This window comes from Melanostigma gelatinosum (genome assembly GCF_949748355.1).
Source record: "Melanostigma gelatinosum genome assembly, chromosome: 1".
NCBI lineage: Eukaryota > Metazoa > Chordata > Actinopteri > Perciformes > Zoarcidae > Melanostigma > Melanostigma gelatinosum.
In genome coordinates, this window is record NC_136634.1 from 2,730,526 (window position 1) to 2,750,603 (window position 20,078).

At 44.4% G+C, this 20,078-nt stretch overlaps 1 protein-coding gene across 2 annotated transcripts; it reads left to right on the plus strand.

The window, feature by feature from the left end:
* Nucleotides 1–497: 497 nt before the first annotated feature.
* LOC306782544 (plasma membrane calcium-transporting ATPase 1-like) lies at nucleotides 498–19,835 on the plus strand (the record flags this gene model as incomplete). Of its 2 annotated transcripts, XM_079275958.1 has the most annotated exons (20): nucleotides 498–696; nucleotides 3,607–3,804; nucleotides 4,785–5,042; nucleotides 5,408–5,533; nucleotides 6,250–6,430; nucleotides 6,878–6,906; nucleotides 8,509–8,649; nucleotides 8,958–9,172; nucleotides 9,454–9,696; nucleotides 10,791–11,032; nucleotides 11,111–11,348; nucleotides 11,671–11,850; nucleotides 12,401–12,488; nucleotides 15,079–15,185; nucleotides 16,320–16,511; nucleotides 17,204–17,417; nucleotides 17,591–17,802; nucleotides 17,896–18,003; nucleotides 18,410–18,598; nucleotides 19,467–19,835. In XM_079275958.1, 20 exons carry the CDS (start codon nucleotides 498–500, stop codon nucleotides 19,833–19,835), a joined length of 3,729 nt encoding a protein of 1,242 aa, XP_079132084.1. The 2 variants fall into 2 exon arrangements, with proteins under 2 accessions (XP_079132084.1, XP_079132085.1); XM_079275959.1 differs by lacking the exon at nucleotides 6,878–6,906 and having other exon boundaries at nucleotides 6,250–6,426.
* Between the last annotated feature and the right edge of the window lie 243 nt (nucleotides 19,836–20,078).

Consider the following 20,078-nt stretch of genomic DNA (forward strand, 5'->3'; position numbering starts at 1 on the left):
TTTAATGATTTAACTCAGTAAAACCTTTCTATATGATGATCTACATGCTTTCTCAAAATCTCCACCATCCCAGGGATATACAACTATATAAATCTTAAAGTTGGATTGACTGTTTAATTATGTAATTTTAATATGTCCAAGGACATTTGTGATATTGGGCAATACAAATAAAAAATTTAAACAAATTTAATTTATTGAATTACTTTATTGACATCATATTTCTTGCCAGACAAAGTCTCTTATTTGTGTCTAAATCTAATCTAAATATGTTGAGTCATAAGAAATATCAGCATCAGTGTTTTCACAACCCTCATGTGTAGTTTGTATACAATTATAAACCTCACTTTCCCTGAAACAAACTCAACAGAGAGCTGTTGTATGACGTGATGTGTCTTATCTCCCTACAGTCACCGAGTCCCTGTAAGGCCACATCTGCACCTGATCACTGAGTCTGTGTTTTTTGGGAGGCCTCCGACGAGTCCCAGAGGAAAGGAAACATGGCCAACAACTCTTTTCGTGGGTCCAAATATGGCCGAAGCAGCGGCGAGGCCAACCACGAGGTGGAGTTCGGCTGCTCGTTGAAGGAGCTGTGCTCCCTCATGGACCTGAGAGGAGAAGAAGCACTGAACAAGGTCAAGAACAGTTACGGAGATGTGAACGGACTGTGTGCCAGACTGAGGACATCGCCTGTCCACGGTAATTATAATACAAAGCTAACCTTACGTTCAAACACAGGCAACGTGATGCTGCGCTCTAAATACGGTTTGTTTTTCTTCCGTCTGAGCCACTTTGGTATTTAATGATGATGACTCACGGACCCCCCCCGGCGTGGACACCATATAACCAACAGAGGACATTTTAGGTTTAGTCTATTGTGTGATGGTCAAAGTCAACTGTGTCCTTCAGCCTCTGTTGATCCTGTTCAGCTTCAGGGACAATATGAGACAAACACAACATGCTCCAGTCTATGAATACTGCGTTTAAATGAATTCACATGGAGGATTCACAGCAGAGAGGACGACATCATTCATCTCGTGGTTTCTGAGGCGGTTTGGGTGATGTGAAGTGGTCTGAAGTTTGACTTTAAAGATGTTGATGGAAGGAAAGTCTACAGTGAACCCAGATTACACTTTTGGGTAAATGGCTTATGGTGATCATGGGTACAGTAATCAACAGCTTATAAGGATCAAAAACCTGAATCGTTCCTCTACAAATACTCTTAAAGTTCTCATAGTAGGTCATTACGACATACATTACTCCCATTCCCAAAATGTGTTCTCTTCAAAGCTGATGGAAAGAAGCTTCTTCGGTATTACTGCAACTTTTAGTTTACTCTTGTTAAAAGTCACCACAATGGCAGCGGAGTGACTGATGTTGTTCATCTGTTCTCAGCATCAAAGTGACAATTTTCATCAAGATACCAAAATACTTGCTTTGTACGGCCTCATTTGAATGTAGCCTCCACCTCCTCTGTGATGTATGCAGAGTTCGGGACACCAAAATGTTCCACAGATGGGCAAAAAAAAATTTCATGGTCCGAAAAATACCAAATTGTCTTTGCGCTGCTCATGCTAGTTGTGCGTAGCGGTGACACGATCATGACATTTTAGTTGAGGATTAATTGACAAATAGTTAAATTGTCTCTTTCTGGCAATTTATGCCACATAGAGTTGCTGTTGTGTTTTGACTTTACAACTGAAGCATTTCATTTGAAAAGATGGAAGCAACAACTCCCACCTTTCTCACACTGAAACCTTAAGCTATTTACTGCCAAATTTCTAACATTGACTTTAAATCTCGCTTGATTGATGAGCAGTCTGCTCAGATAATTGAGATATGGTCATTTTGTAATAATTGCTACAGGCCTAGTGAATCCATAATAAACGGAGTGTGTCGCTGTCATTTGCAGACCAGCATGATATGAAAATATGTCCTGTTTAAGATCTATCTGCGATCATTGTCTCCTCAGACATAATACTGTACAGATATAATACTAATGTGATGTAGTCCGTGATGCTCGTTGTGTCTGGTCAGCCTGTGAAGCTTTTTCTTCATGATGTGACCTCTGCTGAATCCTGGAGGGTTTGGAGCTGGTGGATCGGTGGTTGGTGCGTGTTTCTCATGCATCAGAGGACCAGAGGAGTTTGTTTACACTTTAACTTTATATACTACTGCTGACAGAGACTAAAATGTCAGAAGCAGCTTGAAATCAGTGAAAAATCCATCACACTGTTTACTTCTCTGTGTGGCAGATCAATTAACTGAGAGTGTAATCACACTCGCCTGAAAACAGAGGGTTTACTCAGTGCTCCAAGTTTCATTTTCATAGAACATGAAGAGAAGGTTGTGGGTTAAAAACCTGCTCAGGCTGACCGAGTGTGTCCAGAGGGACGTGAGCATGACTCAACATGTCCTCCTGGTCCTCAGAGGAAACCCGTCTGCTCTCTGCTCAACACACAACACCACAGTATCGAGAGACACAAACAAGTTCAAATGATTGGAATTAACACTGAATTTGTTCAAATACCTAAACTATCACACAGTAGTAGGCCTACATCGAAGCGTGAACATGGCAAACAAGCTCCACCGTCTACTGTCTTTTGCAATGCGTGACAGCAGCATAAAGTGTGTATGTTGGGGGGGGGGGGTAGTGTACAAAAGGGATTTAAATCAAATCCTTAGCATTTCATTGGACAGCTAAAAGGGGGGCGGGTTTAGAGTTTAGTGCAATACGGAGCTACAGAGCAGTGTTTGCTCCTCAGTAACACCTCCCTCCTCTGTTGTTGGATTAGTAGGGTGAGAGAGATGAAAGGGAAACTAACTCGTCATATAAAACATAAATCATGTTAGGATCATAGTTGGCTAACAGTGTTTGGGTAAAAAAATCTAGAACAATGTGTCTGATTTTGCCCATTGTCAACAGGCTCTGTGTCACATGCAGATAAACGGCGTCGAACACGCATCTCTTCCTGTCTCCATATTGCTCTGTTGGCTTACTACAATTCACAAATGAGGTTTTATAGCACAGGGGTGGCTAGCTAGTCGCCACGTTAACAAGTTTTAACAAGCCAAGTTTTTAAACGCCTTTGAGTGCAGGATGAGTCACCAAACATTTAAAATTGTTTTACAAAAGAGAAAGACCAGAGATTCTATTGAGACTGTGATGTAAAAGTACTCCGACACTGATTTGACATATATATTTGTTATTTATCAAGAGATAAATGAACAGCTAACAAAGGGACACAGACAAACTCGTGTTTTATTTCACTGGGACTTTAAAAGTCATTACATTTGTACACAGTATGATACTGTATATGAAAACACGAGTGTATCTAAGAGACGAAACACATCAGAGCACATTAATGACTGTGTGAGGTCACGTTCTGGTTATATTAATTAATAGTGCTCACAGTAATTGTCCACAACATCACAGGGCAACAGCTCTTAATTTTGTCCTCGTTAAGATACGGTTTCTTTAAATCTAGTAAAGAAACTAAATGCTATATTAATCTCCCAGGAGGAAGCTTTGAATGTATACTCTGTTTAATGGTGTAAACCAGGATCAGAGGCATGTCTCTGACGGTGTCTTTGTGTATCCTGTTGCAGGTATAGATGGAAACTCTGAGGACATCGACAGGAGAAAACAGGAGTTTGGACCGAACGTCATCACTCCGAAAAAACCCAAAACCTTTTTGGCGTTAGTGTGGGAAGCCCTGCAGGACCCCACGCTCATCATCCTGGAGGTGGCAGCCGCCATTTCACTCGTCCTGTCTTTCTACAACCCGCCCAATGTTGACAGAAGTAGTGAGTTCATATATGTTCTGACAGCTCAGGTCCCTTTAAACTAAAATATACATATTTTTGTGCACGTGTATGTTTTTTGTGTTCATCCATTTGTTTTTTAATTATTACTTTAACAGCTCAGGGATGTTCAAGGAGCAACCTGTTTGTGCACTTTCTGAAGATAATAATAATAATGCATTTTATTTATATAGCGCTTTAAAAGGCACTCAAAGACACTTTACATGTTAAAAACAGAAACAACAGAAGCATTTATAATAAGAACAAAATCTACGACATAACAGTAAGAAAAAAATAAACACGAAAAGAAAGAAAAACATACATGACTGACTTTAGAGGTTAAAAGCAGATCAAGATTACTTTTACATTATTACTGTTTTTGAAGAAAGGGTTGGAAATTAATGCTTTTTTTTTTTATCCGATTAATCGAAAAAATAATCACCCGATTAATCGATTATTAAAATAATCGTTCGTTGCAGCCCTAAAACAAACATTGGTCTGAAACAAAAGAACATTTCAAAACTCAATAAGTTGTATTTTTTGACAATATTGCATTAGTGGCATGAGTTAGGCTAAAGCTTGGCTTAGCATTTAGGGAGAGGAGGGGGCGACTCCTATGAGAAAATGACTCTACTTCTCTCTTGATTTATTCCCTCAGTAAACATTGTAAACATGAGTTTATGTCTCAATCTCTAGTTTCAAGTCTTCTTCAATACAGCATGATGTTCATTTAGTACATTATGGTCCGTTTAGAGTCACACAGACCATAAAGCAGGGGATGCTTTAGGGCGGGGCTACATGTGATTGACAGGTCGCTACCAGAGTTGTCCGTGTTTTCGTCTGAGAACTTTAACCCTTTCACGGTGTGTTTTTTGTTCAAGCCAACATGGCGGCGGCCAAATGTCGAACTCTAGTCTTCTTATATTCACTCTATGGTAAAGAAGCATGTTGGCACACGTTTATACAACTGAAACTCTGTTCAGACTGCGGCAAATCAGCCAGCAGAGTGGAGAACGAGGATGAGTCGGAGGCCGGATGGATCGAAGGTGCTGCCATCCTGCTGTCGGTGGTCTGCGTGGTCCTGGTGACGGCCTTCAACGACTGGAGCAAAGAGAAGCAGTTCCGCAGCCTCCAGAGCCACATCGAGCAGGAGCAGAAGTTCATGGTCGTCCGAGGGGGTCAGATGATCCAGATCAAAGTGTCCGAGCTCGTGGTCGGAGACGTTGCACAGGTCACATATGGTGAGACAACAAAAAGCAGTCACTTGTCTGTCGTAGTCTTTTGTTCAACTATAAACATTTTGAAGACGAGTATGTTTAGATTAAGGTGTCAAAAGAAGTATTGTTTAGGGATTAGAGCTGAAGTTCTGGTCCCAGAGTGGTGCAATAAAGTCCAGATCTTATCCATCTCTAGTGCCTGAAAACAGACCTGTTTTCACCGTAGCCCTCCAGTCAAATAGAAAAACTGAGCAGCAATGATTGTGGATTATCCACAGAGCCCACTGTGTCCAGAGCACTGCAGTGGAATTATGTTAGTTGTCTCATGGTGACAGAATAATCATGTCAGGTAGTCAATGCAACACAAGCCTAACATCCCCGTCTTCCAGGTGACCTCCTCCCTGCCGACGGAGTCCTCATTCAAAGCAACGATCTGAAGATCGATGAGAGCCCGATGACCGGAGAGTCGGATCACGTCAAGAAGAGTGTCGACAAAGACATCCTGTTGCTGTCAGGTGCTTTGCTCTCCTCTCTCTCTCTCTCTTCACATGGAGTTACAGCGGGAAAATAAGACCATGACCCAAAGAAATGTAACGAACAGAATAATATTACAATATAGACAAACTTAGAATGTGAGCATGTATGGAAAAGATGGATCCAGGATGTGGAGCAGCTTCCAGGTGTCGCCAAACAGATAGAACCTGAGCAGCACTACTTTCTCTCCACCATGTGACCTACTAAGAGGACAGAGGGGAGGATAGAGATCCAGAGAGGCTTGATTGAAGTCTACAGTTTAAGGAGATCAGACAATTAGGAACGGTGCATGCCCAACTTCTCTTTGTGAGTCATCAGAAGGACCTTAAACCACCATGAAACCATGAAAGAGAACATGCTACACAAGCAGACAAGGACGAGTCCCCACAATAACAGTAGAGTTATGATGCAACCCTTCAGCTTCAGATCCTACATTAAGTCTACAGTGTATCTGACATCTGTCCGTTCTGTTCTCCTACAGACTGTCTGAATGAACAACATTACTGTTCACTGTGAAAAAGATTTAAAAAGTGCTGCATCACAATGTCTCACCTCTCATGAGCCCCACACTTTGAGAACTAGTGCAGTAGGTTAAAGTTCTCTCTTTCTGCCTCTGTCTCTGTCTATTGTCTGTCTCTTTGTCTCTCTCTCTTGTCTGTCTGTCTGTCTCTCTTGTCTGTCTCTCTTTCTCTCTCAGGTACCCATGTGATGGAGGGCTCTGGTAAGATGTTGGTCACCGCCGTAGGTGAGAACTCTCAGTCTGGAATCATCTTCAAGCTGCTTAATGCCGGCGAGGAAGTTGAGAGTGATGCTGAGGAGAAGGCGAAGAAAGCCAAGAAAAAGGAGCAGAAAAAGCAAGAGAAGGACAAGAAGAGTAGGTTCAGAAGATAAAGGGGTTTATTTATTAATGTTTTTGTTGTTCTGTTAGCTGAAAGTTAAACACACCGTCCAAAACAACAACAAGTGGCAAATGTTTCCCCGAAAACATGATGTAGTTTGCTGCAGCAGAATGGGAGATTATCCCATGGAGCTAACATTAGCAGAGAACGTTAGCGCATCATTGAGTTGCGTTGACACACGACTGAAGATATACAGTGAGTAAAGACCGACCCGGTTTAACAGGAACAATGTTGTTTCTTTAAGGATCAGTGTGTACGATTTCATTCTCCATCCCTTAATAGATCTTTTTCATCTCAGTGTGGTACCAAAGTATCACTATTCGGGGTAAAAGTTATCATGTTATAATATATTTGTTTATTTTGCACTTTTAATGTTTTGTTCCACATGTTTGTCTAACTGATGGCTGTTGCATGTTTTTCTTTCACATGTAAAGAAGATGACAAAGCAAAGAAAGGTAAGCAGCACATCACTGCTTCAGCACTTAGTTCCTGGTTATGACTGAGTGGATGTGGACGTTGTACTGAGGCTGGTTGGTTTACTGTACTGGTCACTGAGGACTCTTGTTCCTGGTTTCCTCGTGGTGGTTCTGAGCTGCACAGCAAGAGATGGTAACACCTATTCATGTTCAACATCATCTAACATGTTGGCCGACTGTGCAGCATATGTTGCTGTGGAGCCGTGTAGAAGCCAACAGCCTGTCATTGGTCAGATAGTGTTCCTGATGTGTGTGGTAGAGATGTTTCTCTCACCAATTATGGTCGTTTGTTGTTACTTATTGAATGGATTTTTTCAGGAAGCAGCACTAAATTTCATGTGATCATTTTTCAAGTGAGAAGTTAACCGCTTTCATGTCGTTTTATCAAAAAGAATGCCTTCGTGAACCCTTTCTGTGTACACAGCCCATCTGAGCTAGTGGTGTCAACAAGAACTCCGTAGTTGAAATATATCCAATGAGGACCGAGCCTCAAATAGCTTAACTGGTTCATAAACCTAATGATGGATATACACAGACTCACTCACACCCATCACACATGTGCTACTATCCCAAATTCAGGCAAAGGAGTTAAAAGGTTGTTTTACATGTACAGTGTACAGTGTTTCCTCAACACTTCTGTTCATTTTGAGTTCATTTTGAGTCTTTGCTGTTGCTGTCTCGTGTCTTTTGCGGGCTGAGCACCGTGTGAATCAATGAATAGAAACAGTCCGTGTGGGTTATGAGTGGTGGTTTTTGACGGGAGGTGGTCAAAGGTCCTGCAGGAGATCAGGGGTCTCAGAGGTGGATCTCAGGTTCTGACGTCAGTCAGACTCGGTTCCCCCTGTTCACGTTCCCTTCCTGGTCCCCGTGGCCCCACATGGTGCCGCGTATGTCCTGTGGTCGGTGCAGCAGCAGCAGGTGCTCCTGACTGTTGATGGTGATTAGGACCAAGCAGATTATCAGCCTTAAACCCTGCAACTGCTTTCTTCTCGTGCCTCCCGCTCCACTAATAACCTCATTACTGAGCTGGGATCAGCATGCTCACACACACACACCTGCATATGGTTGGTTCGTTAGTTGATTAGTTTCTTCGTAAGTTAGTTAGGAGGTCTGCTTTGGCTCATATATAAAGGTAACCAACACAGCACAATAAACCCAGACTCACCACCTTCCTGTTGACACACATCATAGCCCCACCAGCCACTCATCGTACTGATTTGTCCTGATGACAACATTTCGTTGACATGTCTGTCCATGTGTAGTGGACAGTGTGACTCACACACTGACATCATCATCATCCTCAGGTCCTGTGGGGTGATTGTGTTCTGCTGGCTGCTGTAGTTTCTGATAAAGGTTTCATATAAATGATCTCCAGTGGCTCAAATGGAATAGTCTCTTCCCTTCCCCGGCAAGCTTTTAATCTTGAAACATCTGGAGTTTAGGTTTCATAGACAGCAGCCACTGAAAAAGTAGATGCAATTGTTTCAACCATTTATTTCTAAAGACGTCTTCCTCTAATGACCCTTACGAATACAATTTGGCTTGACTTGAATTATTATTGTTTTCTGTGTCCTTCTGCAGGAGAAAAAAAGGACGGAGCCACCGAGGTGCAGCCGCTCAATGAGGACGGAGGACCAGAGAAGAAGAAGAACCCACCAAAGAAGGAGAAGTCGGTCCTCCAGGGGAAGCTGACCAAAATGGCTGTGCAGATCGGCAAAGCAGGTACAGATAGAGAAGCGGGACAGGTGTTCATAATAAAAACTAGTGTATTAAAATATACAGACAGACTGCTTTTTGTCAGAGAATACAGCTTTGCAACAATTATACTCACTTGAGACATTGGTATTGTAACAGTGTATCTCTGATACGAAGTCTTCATGGAGGGTTTGTGACGTGATTTGCCTTAACACATAAAGCCGACACATTGTTCGCTTTACTGTCGTCTAATACACACCTCAACTGTCAAAAAAGGGCAACATCCTTTTCTAAACTTACCACGTCTCTGTCTGTGTCTCTGTCTGCGTCTTCAGGTCTGATCATGTCATCTCTGACCGTCTTCATCCTCATCCTTGTGTTCGTGATCGATACCTTCTGGGTCCAGGGGATCCCCTTCTCCGAGGAGTGTGTGTCCTTCTATTTGCAGTCCTTGGTCAAGTTCATCATCATCGGCGTGACGGTGCTGGTGGTGGCCGTGCCTGAAGGTCTCCCTCTGGCCGTCACCATCTCCCTGGCCTATTCAGTCAAGGTGTGTTTGTATTACAGCCCGTCACTCTGAACATATAGAGTCTGAATACAGCATTCAAGCCTGAACATGGACCTTCAGTCAGATTATGTTCCTTTTATATGTGATTCTGTAAAAACATTCGGTTAATGTAATCAAAACTGGCCTAGAGAAGTACGATTGGGCCCATCTGAGCCCCTCCAGACAACCCTGGATCAAACACTGTTTAGTCTGTAAATGTTTTGTTTTGTAAATTCAGGATAAAGCTCTCGGACTCGGGTAACGCTGCTTTCCTCTTTTGTCAGAAAATGATGAAGGACAACAACCTCGTCCGCCACCTGGACGCCTGCGAGACAATGGGCAACGCCACGGCCATCTGCTCCGACAAGACGGGCACGCTCACCATGAACCGCATGACGGTGGTGCAGGCCTACATCGCGGGATTCTTCTACAAGGAGCTGCCGGACCAGGGCAAGATCTCTGCCGCGGCCATGGACCTGCTCATCCAAGGCATCGGGGTCAACTGCGCCTACTCCACCAAGATTATGGTGAGCTCTAAAAATAGCCGTCCACTCAGGAGGCTCTGTGAGTTAAGCGTTTGGCTGGTTTGGAGAGCAGCTCAGGACTCATCTGATCACTGCACAGATCAGAGTACGTCCATACATGATACCGACAGCGTGACAGACTCTCCTTTCCGTCACGCTACTGCTGAGAATGTCACGAGCAATTGTTTGCATTTTTTAATTAGTCTGACCATTATCGTTTGGATACATGTATTTATTAACTGTTTGTGACCCCCTGACCCTTAAGGAGCATCCTACTAAATCGGAGGGGTCATTAGATGATTAGCAAAATAGACAATTTTCAAAAATCTGTTCTTAAATCTTTTCTTTTGTCTTGTTTGACCTCCTCAGGACTCTTTTCAAATAACACAATGTGAGAAAATAGCATCCATCTTTGGTTTATTGTGTTACTATAAAGGGTCACTCGCTGAGACAGCAGTGTTCATTTTGACAAGAATTATAAATACAGTTTTAGTCTTAGTTTAAAGTCACATTTCAATGGTTCTTGTTTTGTTTTAGTCAAGATTTAGTCAGTTTTAGTGTTTAGTCTCATTTAACCAACGAGAAGTAAGCATAGCTTAAATTGTTATGCTATTGGTTTAGTCCTCTAGGCTGAGACTGTTACTGACTTCTTTCATGTGATTATCGGTTATCACACACTGAAAATGTTTAGGCTATTATCTGACAAAAAAAAGTGTGGTCGAGGACCGTTGGTTTTACAGCTTCTGGCTGTGATAAATGCTGTAATTGTTTAAAGAAAACATGCTTTTCAAACCCACTGTTTTTGGGGTTCAGAGGGTTAATGATTGTCAAACTAGCTGGAGATTAGTTTCCTGTCAGGTGACAAATGGATTAGTTGACGTACTTCAAAATAATCTGGAACCATAAAGAACCTCAAAGCAATCAACAAAAATATTCTACATTTCACGCATAAAGGGCCGAAGTGTGCTTGACTTTAAACAAGCAGAAAACTCAGGGTGCCGGTGTATTGTAGCAGTTAGTGGTCCGTTGTGAAGTCTGTTGAAGACACACCGTCTTCTCCTGTTATTTAACATCCTCTCTGCTGCTGCTCCCTGCAGCCTCCAGAGAAGGAGGGCGGGCTGCCTCGCCAGCTGGGAAACAAGACTGAATGTGCCTTACTGGGATTATCCCTCAACTTTCACCGAGACTACCAGACCATCCGCAACGAATTCCCAGAAGAGAAACTGTTCAAGGTCTACACCTTCAACTCTACGAGGAAGTCCATGAGCACCGTGCTGAAGAACCACGATGGCAGCTACCGAATGTTCAGCAAGGGCGCCTCTGAGATCCTGCTCAGGAAGTAGGTTTCACCGCTCCTCCTCGCAGAGCTCTGTCCTCGGTTAGATGACGATCACGTGACTCTTCCCTGTGGTTCCAGATGCTGTAAAATACTGTCGGCCACTGGTCACGCCAAACCCTTCAAGCAGCGGGAACGAGAGGAGATGATGAGCGAGGTGATTGAGCCGATGGCGTCGGAGGGCCTTCGGACCATCTGCCTCGCCTACAGAGACTTCCCCACCGCTGACGGAGAGCCGGACTGGGAAAACGAGGCCCACATACTCAGCGGCCTCACCTGCATCGCCGTTGTTGGCATCGAGGACCCCGTGCGACCTGAGGTACGTCAGCACCGTCTTTACGACACGCGTGTAAAACACATACAATGTGAGTCACTACTCACACCTCAAGAGGAGCTCCCTAAAACACTACATTCCATGCTTATGTTGAGACTCTTTGTGTGATCTAAAAGTACTTCATGAGGCTTTTACACGAGAAGAAGCTTGACCTGTAGTTTATTTAAGTGTCTCAGAGTGAAGAAAACAGTCTGACTACCTTCTCCAGAGGTGTCTGCCAATAGATCCCCCTAAATCCTACACACTGGACCCCTCAAAGAACCAATTTTGACAAACGATGAATATTTTGTTCTTCTGTTCTCGCCAGGTACCAGACGCCATCAAGAAGTGCCAGCGGGCCGGGATCACCGTCCGCATGGTGACTGGAGACAACATCGATACTGCCCGAGCCATCGCCACCAAATGTGGCATCCTGCAACCCGGAGAGGACTTCATTTGTATGGAAGGCAAAGAGTTCAACCAACGGATCCGCGACGAGTTTGGGGAGGTCAGACAAACATGGTTCAACATTAATATTTATTTTTCTTTTGCCTGAATTGTTTTATTCATAAGCAGTTATCAAATACACATCGTCGAACGCGACACAACTTAACTCTAGTTTCCAGGATAATTGAAATGGTCGCTTGCGGTTCAGCTCATAAACTTTGTCTTTTTACCCGCCGCCATTTTCTCCCAAGTGCCCAAACAAAAAACAGCTGTGTCTGTTTTAAACAATCTTATATTAATGTAGCACTGTAGACCCCCTGGCATTTCTTCTAGCTCCGCCCTCAGGGCATCAAAAATAGTTCCATCACCAGGATGTAGATCAAAGAGTGATTCAGTCAGACTGCGTCATTTGACTAGTTTCAGGTGAAAAGTTTGGCTTTTGTCTTTCTTTTCTCTTGCCATGGAAAGTTTCTTCTCAGCCTCTTTGAATCTCTGATGACTCCTTGTATGATCAACCACCAACTAGCACAAGCTGTAGTTTTGTCTGCTAATCTGATTTAATGTTAATGCAACTAACGCGTCACATTCATGTCATCTCCTTCTCTGTGCAGATTCAGCAGGAGCGCATTGATAAGATTTGGCCAAAGCTGAGAGTCCTCGCCAGATCATCTCCAACGGACAAACACACTCTGGTCAAAGGTTAGACACACTTCAACCAAGTCAGGAGGGCAAAGCAGGCAGACAGACGGACAGACGTTAGACAGTTAGCATTCAGGGTCCTCCGTGTTTGATATTCAAGGTCTAAAAATGTCTCATTCAGGGTTCGTACGGTCATGGAAAACCTGGGAAAGTCATGGAATTTTAAAATGGTTATTTCCAGGCCTGGAAAAGTCATGGAAAAAAATAAAATCCCAAAAGTTTTGGAAAAGTCATGGAAATTTGTTATATTCATATTTTCATGTCGTTCATTTGCGCTGAGTTGCCAGCCGGCGTTTCTCAGATTGGAGTGAGACGAGGAGAAAATGTGATGTCGTGATCTTCGCAATAGAACACCTTTGACGTGTCGAGTCTTGGCCAATCAGCGTTCAGATGTCTACAGCGTCTTCATTTCCCTCCGTTTGAAGTTTAAGTTACGTTATGTCTGTTACCGTTCAGACTTGCTGGGTTAAGTTAACGTCCGCTGCATGCGGAACTTTGTCGACTGTTAACGTTCGTCATTATCGCGATTTAGAAGGAAAAAACGTAACGTGATGAAACATGCAGCCCCCCCGTGGTCCAATTCAGTTCACGCGGTCACTCGTTAACGTTAAACCAGAACACCGGCGCATCTGGTTGCAGGTTGTTTGGTTTAACTCAAAGTAGAATGAGGATGATTTCGTGGTCAGAATAACTTTCATGACCACGGAACATGAGGCCCAGATACCGATGAGATGATGAGGTCAAAGTAGAGCTTCAGGGAGAGGAGGCTGGTTGTGTAGCGCAGCTTGACGCAGGGCTGAGATGTGAGTGGAGCTGGGCCTGGATAAAGGTGGAGCTGGGCCTGGATAAAGGTGGAGGTCTAAACAGACGTGAGTACAGCTTGATAAGGCAGGGTATGCTTAATGTAGCATCTGCTCCAAGGAGATGAACTACAGCAACAAGGGCTCACGTGTCCTCTCATCACACTGTTCACACCGTTCACTGTAATGACCACAGCCAGTGTACAAACAGTCCCACGTTGCTCCCAAGAACCCTGAAGTAATGAGGGTTACGGTGCCTGTACCTTCATTTCAGCAGGTTGCTAATGCAGAGGTGTGTATAGATCACAGCTATTATTTTACTCTTGATAAGCTACCTCAGCCAGAGTAGATTATCATTTTCATTTAAATAATTGAACTGGATTGAATGCATATTAATTGCAAATAGAAGATAGGCCACACTTCCAACAGCTTTGCAGTAACAGTGGAAGTTAATATGAAGCCATACGGTAGCAGGGTTCAATGAAAAATTTGCACTACAAAAGGGAAAGCAATATGTGCACTAGCTGGATGCTACTACCTACTAAAGCTCTTATTGATGTGTCAGTGTTATGAATGCCTGTCAACCAGAGTATATTTATAAATGTTTATTCTTTGAATCAAACTATTGTCTCTCATTCGTTTGTGTCATTTAAGATATACTGTATGCTTTGGAATGCTCATTGTTAGTTTAAATACTACATTTTCTCACACTTTCATGTATACACCGAGATTTCACAAAATGTTTGGTCATGGAAATTTGGTGAAAAGTCATGGAAATCCATTGGTCAAAATGTGTATGAACCCTGCTAATTGTTTGAGGGGAGGCATTTAATCTGGGTTTGGGTCTGAAAGGTCTTTAAAGAGAGGCACCTGTTGGCCTCTTGCCTCCACGCTGGCTTGAGAAAGTTCGTTCCCTGGTATTTGTGTAGCAAAGTGTAAACATGAGGGCGGGTCGGACTGGGTCTGCTGAGGCATGTTGGCGTGCGGTTGCCCGGCCCTCTTGCAGCATGGTGGGGGCTCCGCTGTGGGCGTTTTTTGGGGGGCGGGACTGCTTAGACCTCCCTCCAAACACAACGAACACCAAACACAACAACCGGTCTGGCCTCGCACCTAATATTTCAATGTGATCATAACTATTATGATGGTTATTTCTATTGCTTATATTCTTCTTCTTTTTCTTATCATATGATAACATGTCAATATATTGTAATCATTAATATTAATAATAGGATATTGAAGCAATGTATTTTTTTGTCACATTGCTTCACCAAAAAACACTAAAATGTAAACATGAGACAGTCACCGAAGTGCTTTACTTAGATAATGAAATGTGTACAAATTCAGAGGCATACAACAAAGACTCAAAAACATGTTTACGTTATGACTCATCTTCGACTTCATTGGTTCATCAGTGTGTCTCATCTGCCTGTCTGTCTGTCTCGTCTGTCTGTCCCGTCTGTCTGTCTCATCTGTTTGCCTGTCTCGTCTGTCTGTCTCATCTGTCTGTCTGTCTCGTCTGTCCATCTGTCCGTCTCATCTGTCTGCCTGTCTCATCTGTCTGTCTAATCTGTCTGTCTGTCTCATCTGTCTGTCTCGTCTGTCTGTCTCGTCTGTCTGTCTCGTTTGTCTGTCTCGTCTGTCTGTCTCGTCTGTCTGTCCATCTGTCTGTCTCATCTGTCTGCCTGTCTCGTCTGTCTTGTCTGTCTGTCTCATCTGTCTGCCTGCCTGTCTCATTTGTCTGTCTGTCTGCCTGCCTGTCTGTCTCATCTGTGTCTGTCTGTCTGTCTCAGGGATCATCGACAGCACTGCGCTGGAGAAGAGGCAGGTCGTCGCGGTAACCGGAGACGGAACAAACGACGGCCCCGCCCTCAAGAAAGCCGACGTCGGCTTTGCCATGGTAATGATTGTTTCTGATGTCATTAAACACTGTAACATTGACATGATTAGTATGTAGATATAGTAATAAAATGATTAATGTCATGTGTTGTGGCCACGCCCCCCTCAGACCATTAGGATGTCCTGTGTTGTGGCCACGCCCCCTCAGACCGTTAAGACTTCCTGTCCTGTGTAGTGGCCACGCCCCCCAGACCATTAGGACGTCCTCTGTAGTGGCCACGCCCCCTCAGACCGTTTGGACTTCCTCTGTAGTGGCCACGCCCCCTCAGACCGTTTGGACTTCCTCTGTAGTGACCACGCCTCCTCAGACCGTTAGGACTTCCTCTGTAGTGGCCACGCCCCCTCAGACCATTAGGACTTATTGTCCTGTGTTGTTAGACGTTATCTTAGCAGGTTTTTTTATGTTTCTATCATGTCCTGATCCAAGCCAGCCAAGGGGGTTAAAGGACAAACAATTGATTATTTTATCAATTCAGATTTTATTCAGATTTTATGATTGAGTCTGCCTATTAGGGCTGTAACGGTTCACAAAACTCACGGTTGGGTTCGGTACGATACAGTGGAGCCACGGTTCGGTACGTTTCGGTACAGTAGAAAACTATAAATGCAGAGAAATGTACTTGATTTAAAAATATATTTATTCATTACAACTAACATCATGAAGTTATTCTTTGACTTTGAACAATGGTGGAACTATACCTGAGTGACTCATCTTCTGGGGTGTCTTCTTAGCAACACATCAGCATAAAAACAAAAACTGCTCCTTAATGTTATGTAGTATTGTTACTTACATCTTGCAAAAGAGATTTTTAATCTCAATGGGACAACCTGGTTAAATAAAGGTTTTTTTATTATTCAAACGTATTCGGTTCGTCATGCGTGCCGAACCGTGAGCCTCGTACCGAACGGTTCAATACGAATACGCGTATTGTTACACCCCTACTGCTTATTGGTTTTTCTTTTGTGTGAGGAGCATCTAATGATCACACCGTATCCTTCAGTCATCAGCACCCTTCACATGTAAAACTCAGAAGAGTCCAGATCCCCGTGAGGACCGGCCACGGTCTGAACCTCGACTCACAGTTGGTGTTCGTGGCAGGTTTACTTAAGCTAACCTACACGCTGTGTTCTGCAGGGTATTGCAGGGACGGATGTGGCGAAGGAGGCGTCGGACATCATCCTGACAGATGACAACTTCAGCAGCATCGTGAAGGCGGTGATGTGGGGCCGGAACGTCTACGACAGCATCTCCAAGTTCCTGCAGTTCCAGCTCACCGTCAATGTGGTCGCCGTCATCGTGACCTTAACCGGAGCCTGCATCATCCAGGTCAGGTGTAGCAACATAATGAAATGACAATATAGGCAATCCATATGACACAATCGGTACATATAAATGGCCATGCCCATTGAAGTCATCGGAAGGATCGGGGGCCAAAGCATTGAAGCTAAACCTGGTGTAATATGGTCAAATGTTGTAGTTCTGGTTAAGGTACTTGCTGCAGCTTTCTGAAACATTTGAATACTTTTATGACGAGAACGTGGCGAGCCTGACAACAAAACGTGACAATAATCCAGTCTGGAAGATAAAAAGGTCCCGACGATGGGATCTCTGCCTCAGCCATCACACACGCGCACACACACAACAATGGTGGCTGAGCGACCACGGAACAACAATACTGGCCTATCTGGTGCAATTTGGTGGTTCAGTGTCTTCAAAGACCGTCAGATTTATGTAAATCAGGGACAAGAAACCAGGAATTGACCTGTGAGCTACACCAGACGTATACGTTACACATGAAACGGTCTTTATATTAGAAATCTCTTTTTCAACGTGACATACAACATAAAACATGTCATACAGCGTCTAAAAGTACTTTGTAGTCTAAAGTCCTCTGAAGTAATATATATATATATATATATATATATATCAAATCCAGTGTTTTAAATTGATGTGAAAAAGTTGTGAAACTGCGTGTAGATGGCGTTGACACTGACGGTATGTCTGTGTCGTGTTTCCAGGACTGTCCTCTCAAAGCGGTGCAGATGTTGTGGGTGAACCTCATCATGGACACCTTCGCTTCACTGGCTCTCGCCACCGAGCCGCCGACCGAGGCGCTGCTGCTCCGGAGGCCGTACGGCCGCCAAAAGCCGCTCATTTCCCGCACAATGATGAAGAACATCCTGGGACACGCCGTCTACCAGCTGACCATAATCTTCACCCTGCTCTTCATTGGTCAGTGAATGCACCACAGCTCCATGGTCTGAAACAGACGAAAACATCATTATTCTAAGATAGATAAGATACGATCTACTTCATTGCCCCACAGGGACATTGATGTGTCACTAAAAAGACTTTTGAGGTACAACATGGACAGAGAGTAGTCTGTGACCCTCCGTTTTTCACAGGTGAGAAGATATTCGACATCGACTGTGGCAGGGACGCCCCGCTCCACTCTCCGCCCTCTGAGCACTACACCATCGTGTTCAACACCTTCGTCCTGATGCAGCTCTTTAACGAGCTCAATGCCCGCAAAATTCACGGCGAGAGGAACGTGTTTGAGGGCGTCCAGAAAAACCCCATCTTCTGCACCATCATCGTGGGAACCTTCGTCATGCAGGTAACCGCTGAAGGCCGAGGCTCATCGGCAACACCCGGTCAGGTTCTCCAGTGAGAGGGTTCCCTGTCTGATGGTGTCTCTCTCCTCCTGTAGATCATCATCGTGCAGCTTTGTGGTAAAGTGTTCAGCTGTGCGAGGCTGAACGTCGCGCAGTGGCTGTGGTGCATCTGTATGGGTTTTGGCAGCCTCCTGTGGGGACAGGTGAGACACTTTGTACTGGTACATGGGTACTAATGGGAGATGAGGGACGATGTGCAACAAAGGTTTCCAGCTGGACTTGAGCTGGGAACGTTGTGATTACATGGTCAGCATCTTAATAACACACATTTGCTACCAGGCAGGAAGAAATACATGATTCAGTTTAAATGCTGAACAATGATTCTAACTTTATAGGCTGTTTGTGCAGCAATGGCTTTGAACTTCATCCTTCATCACGTCCTGTCATGCCCTCAACAGGTCCTCTCTGCAGCTGATTGTCGTCATTAGTCAAATAGAAACTCTTGAACCTTCAGGTGGTAAGATGTTCAGGTCTCAGAGTATTGAGGAACAGGAAGTGGTGCCGTTCTGTCTGACTGGGGTGTAACGTTTGTGTCGGTCCCCCTCTCAGCTGGTGACCAGTGTCCCCACCCGCTGGCTGACGTTCCTGAAGACGGCCGGTCACGGCCGGCAGCAGGAGGAGATCCCTCAGGAGGAGCTGGAGGAGATGAAGGACGTGAACGAGATCGACCACGCTGAGATGGAGCTTAAGAAGAGCCAGGTGCTCTGGTGCCGCAGCCTCAACCGCATGTCCACGCAGGTATGGATTCAACATTATGAAGGAGACTCCATCTACAGCAGCGTGAGAACAAAAGAGAACAGGAAGTTAAAAATAAGTAATCCACTGGATTAACCCCCGTAGCTAATGGCAGAGGGATCTCCTAAAAACCAAACAGCTGCCTGTCTGCCTGCACATCTGTGAGGCAGAGGATTTGTTCATTTTATAATCTTCTGTGGAAATTCAAGGGAGCTAACTCCGGTTATCCAGGAGACGAACGTCAGTGATTTCACTTTGATGGTTGAATTAGAACCAGAGTTCACAGATCAACAAGCCTGCAGAGGACCGACCGCTGCTCACTGAAGACATGTTCACAGTATCGCTTTTCTGGCTGCTGCCTGGACTGTAATTCTGCACAGAAGAAGTGAATAACTCAATATGACATCATGACTTGTCATCAAACTGAAACCAAACGAATGTTTTGTTACTAAAACACTGTTTGAGTCTGTACAGTGATCCATTAAGCCTGCAGGTCTCTAAAATGTTATTTAACCTGGTAATCAAAACAAATAAATCAACAAATAGTCATAAACCAGCATATTTGAAGCCTTTAGTGTCGCGCATATTGTTATTAGACGGTTTTCCCCCAGTGTGTCTCCGGCCTGCAGCGATGCACAAAGACAATATGAAACGGGCAATAAAAGTTGGTTTTGAGAAAGTGTGCGTCACTGAAACCAGGAGAGGTTCATGAGCATGCGGCTGTAAATGATTGTTTACTGCATCAAAATGCGAGGTTAGCTTCTGACAGACACACCCAGTAACTCACACACGTGACGGATCTCATGATCCTCATGTCGGAGATAAATTCACTGGAATTTTTCCTTATCGTTTGTTTTGCTTCCTCCTTCAGATCCGAGTGGTGAACGCCTTCAGAGACAGCTTGTCTCCCTACGAAGGTCTGGAGACGCCCGAGTCCCGCAGCTCCATCCACAGCTTCATGAGTCACCCCGAGTTCTGCATCGAGAACTCGATGGCTCAGATCCTGCTGATCGACGAGGCCGAGTGCGAGGACGACGCTCCCACCAAGCAGAACTTCACCAGCCTCCTCCCGCCGCTGAGCGGGCTCACCGCCCTTCCGCCCGTCCCGTCCTCGCATAATCAGAACAACAACAACACCATGAGCCACATCGTCCCACTGCCCGGCCTGATCCCGTCACACTCAGCGGGGCTGCCGCCCTGTCCGGGGAGCCCCCTGCACAGCCTGGAGACCTCGCTCTGAAGCCCCAGACCACTTCATGTTACCCACGGTCCGTTGGGGGGGGGGGGGCGGGGCTGTGTTTGTAGACAGAAGAGTTTAAGTAAATGTCTAACATTGGATTATAATCTAAAGTTTTTGTAAAAAAAAAAGAGAGAATTTAGGTTGTTGTCATTTCAAAACATGTAAAACCAAAAAGTTATTAAAAGTTTAAAAACAACTTCCAGAGCAGGACGTTTGTGACGGAGCTTCACACCAGACTGAAGA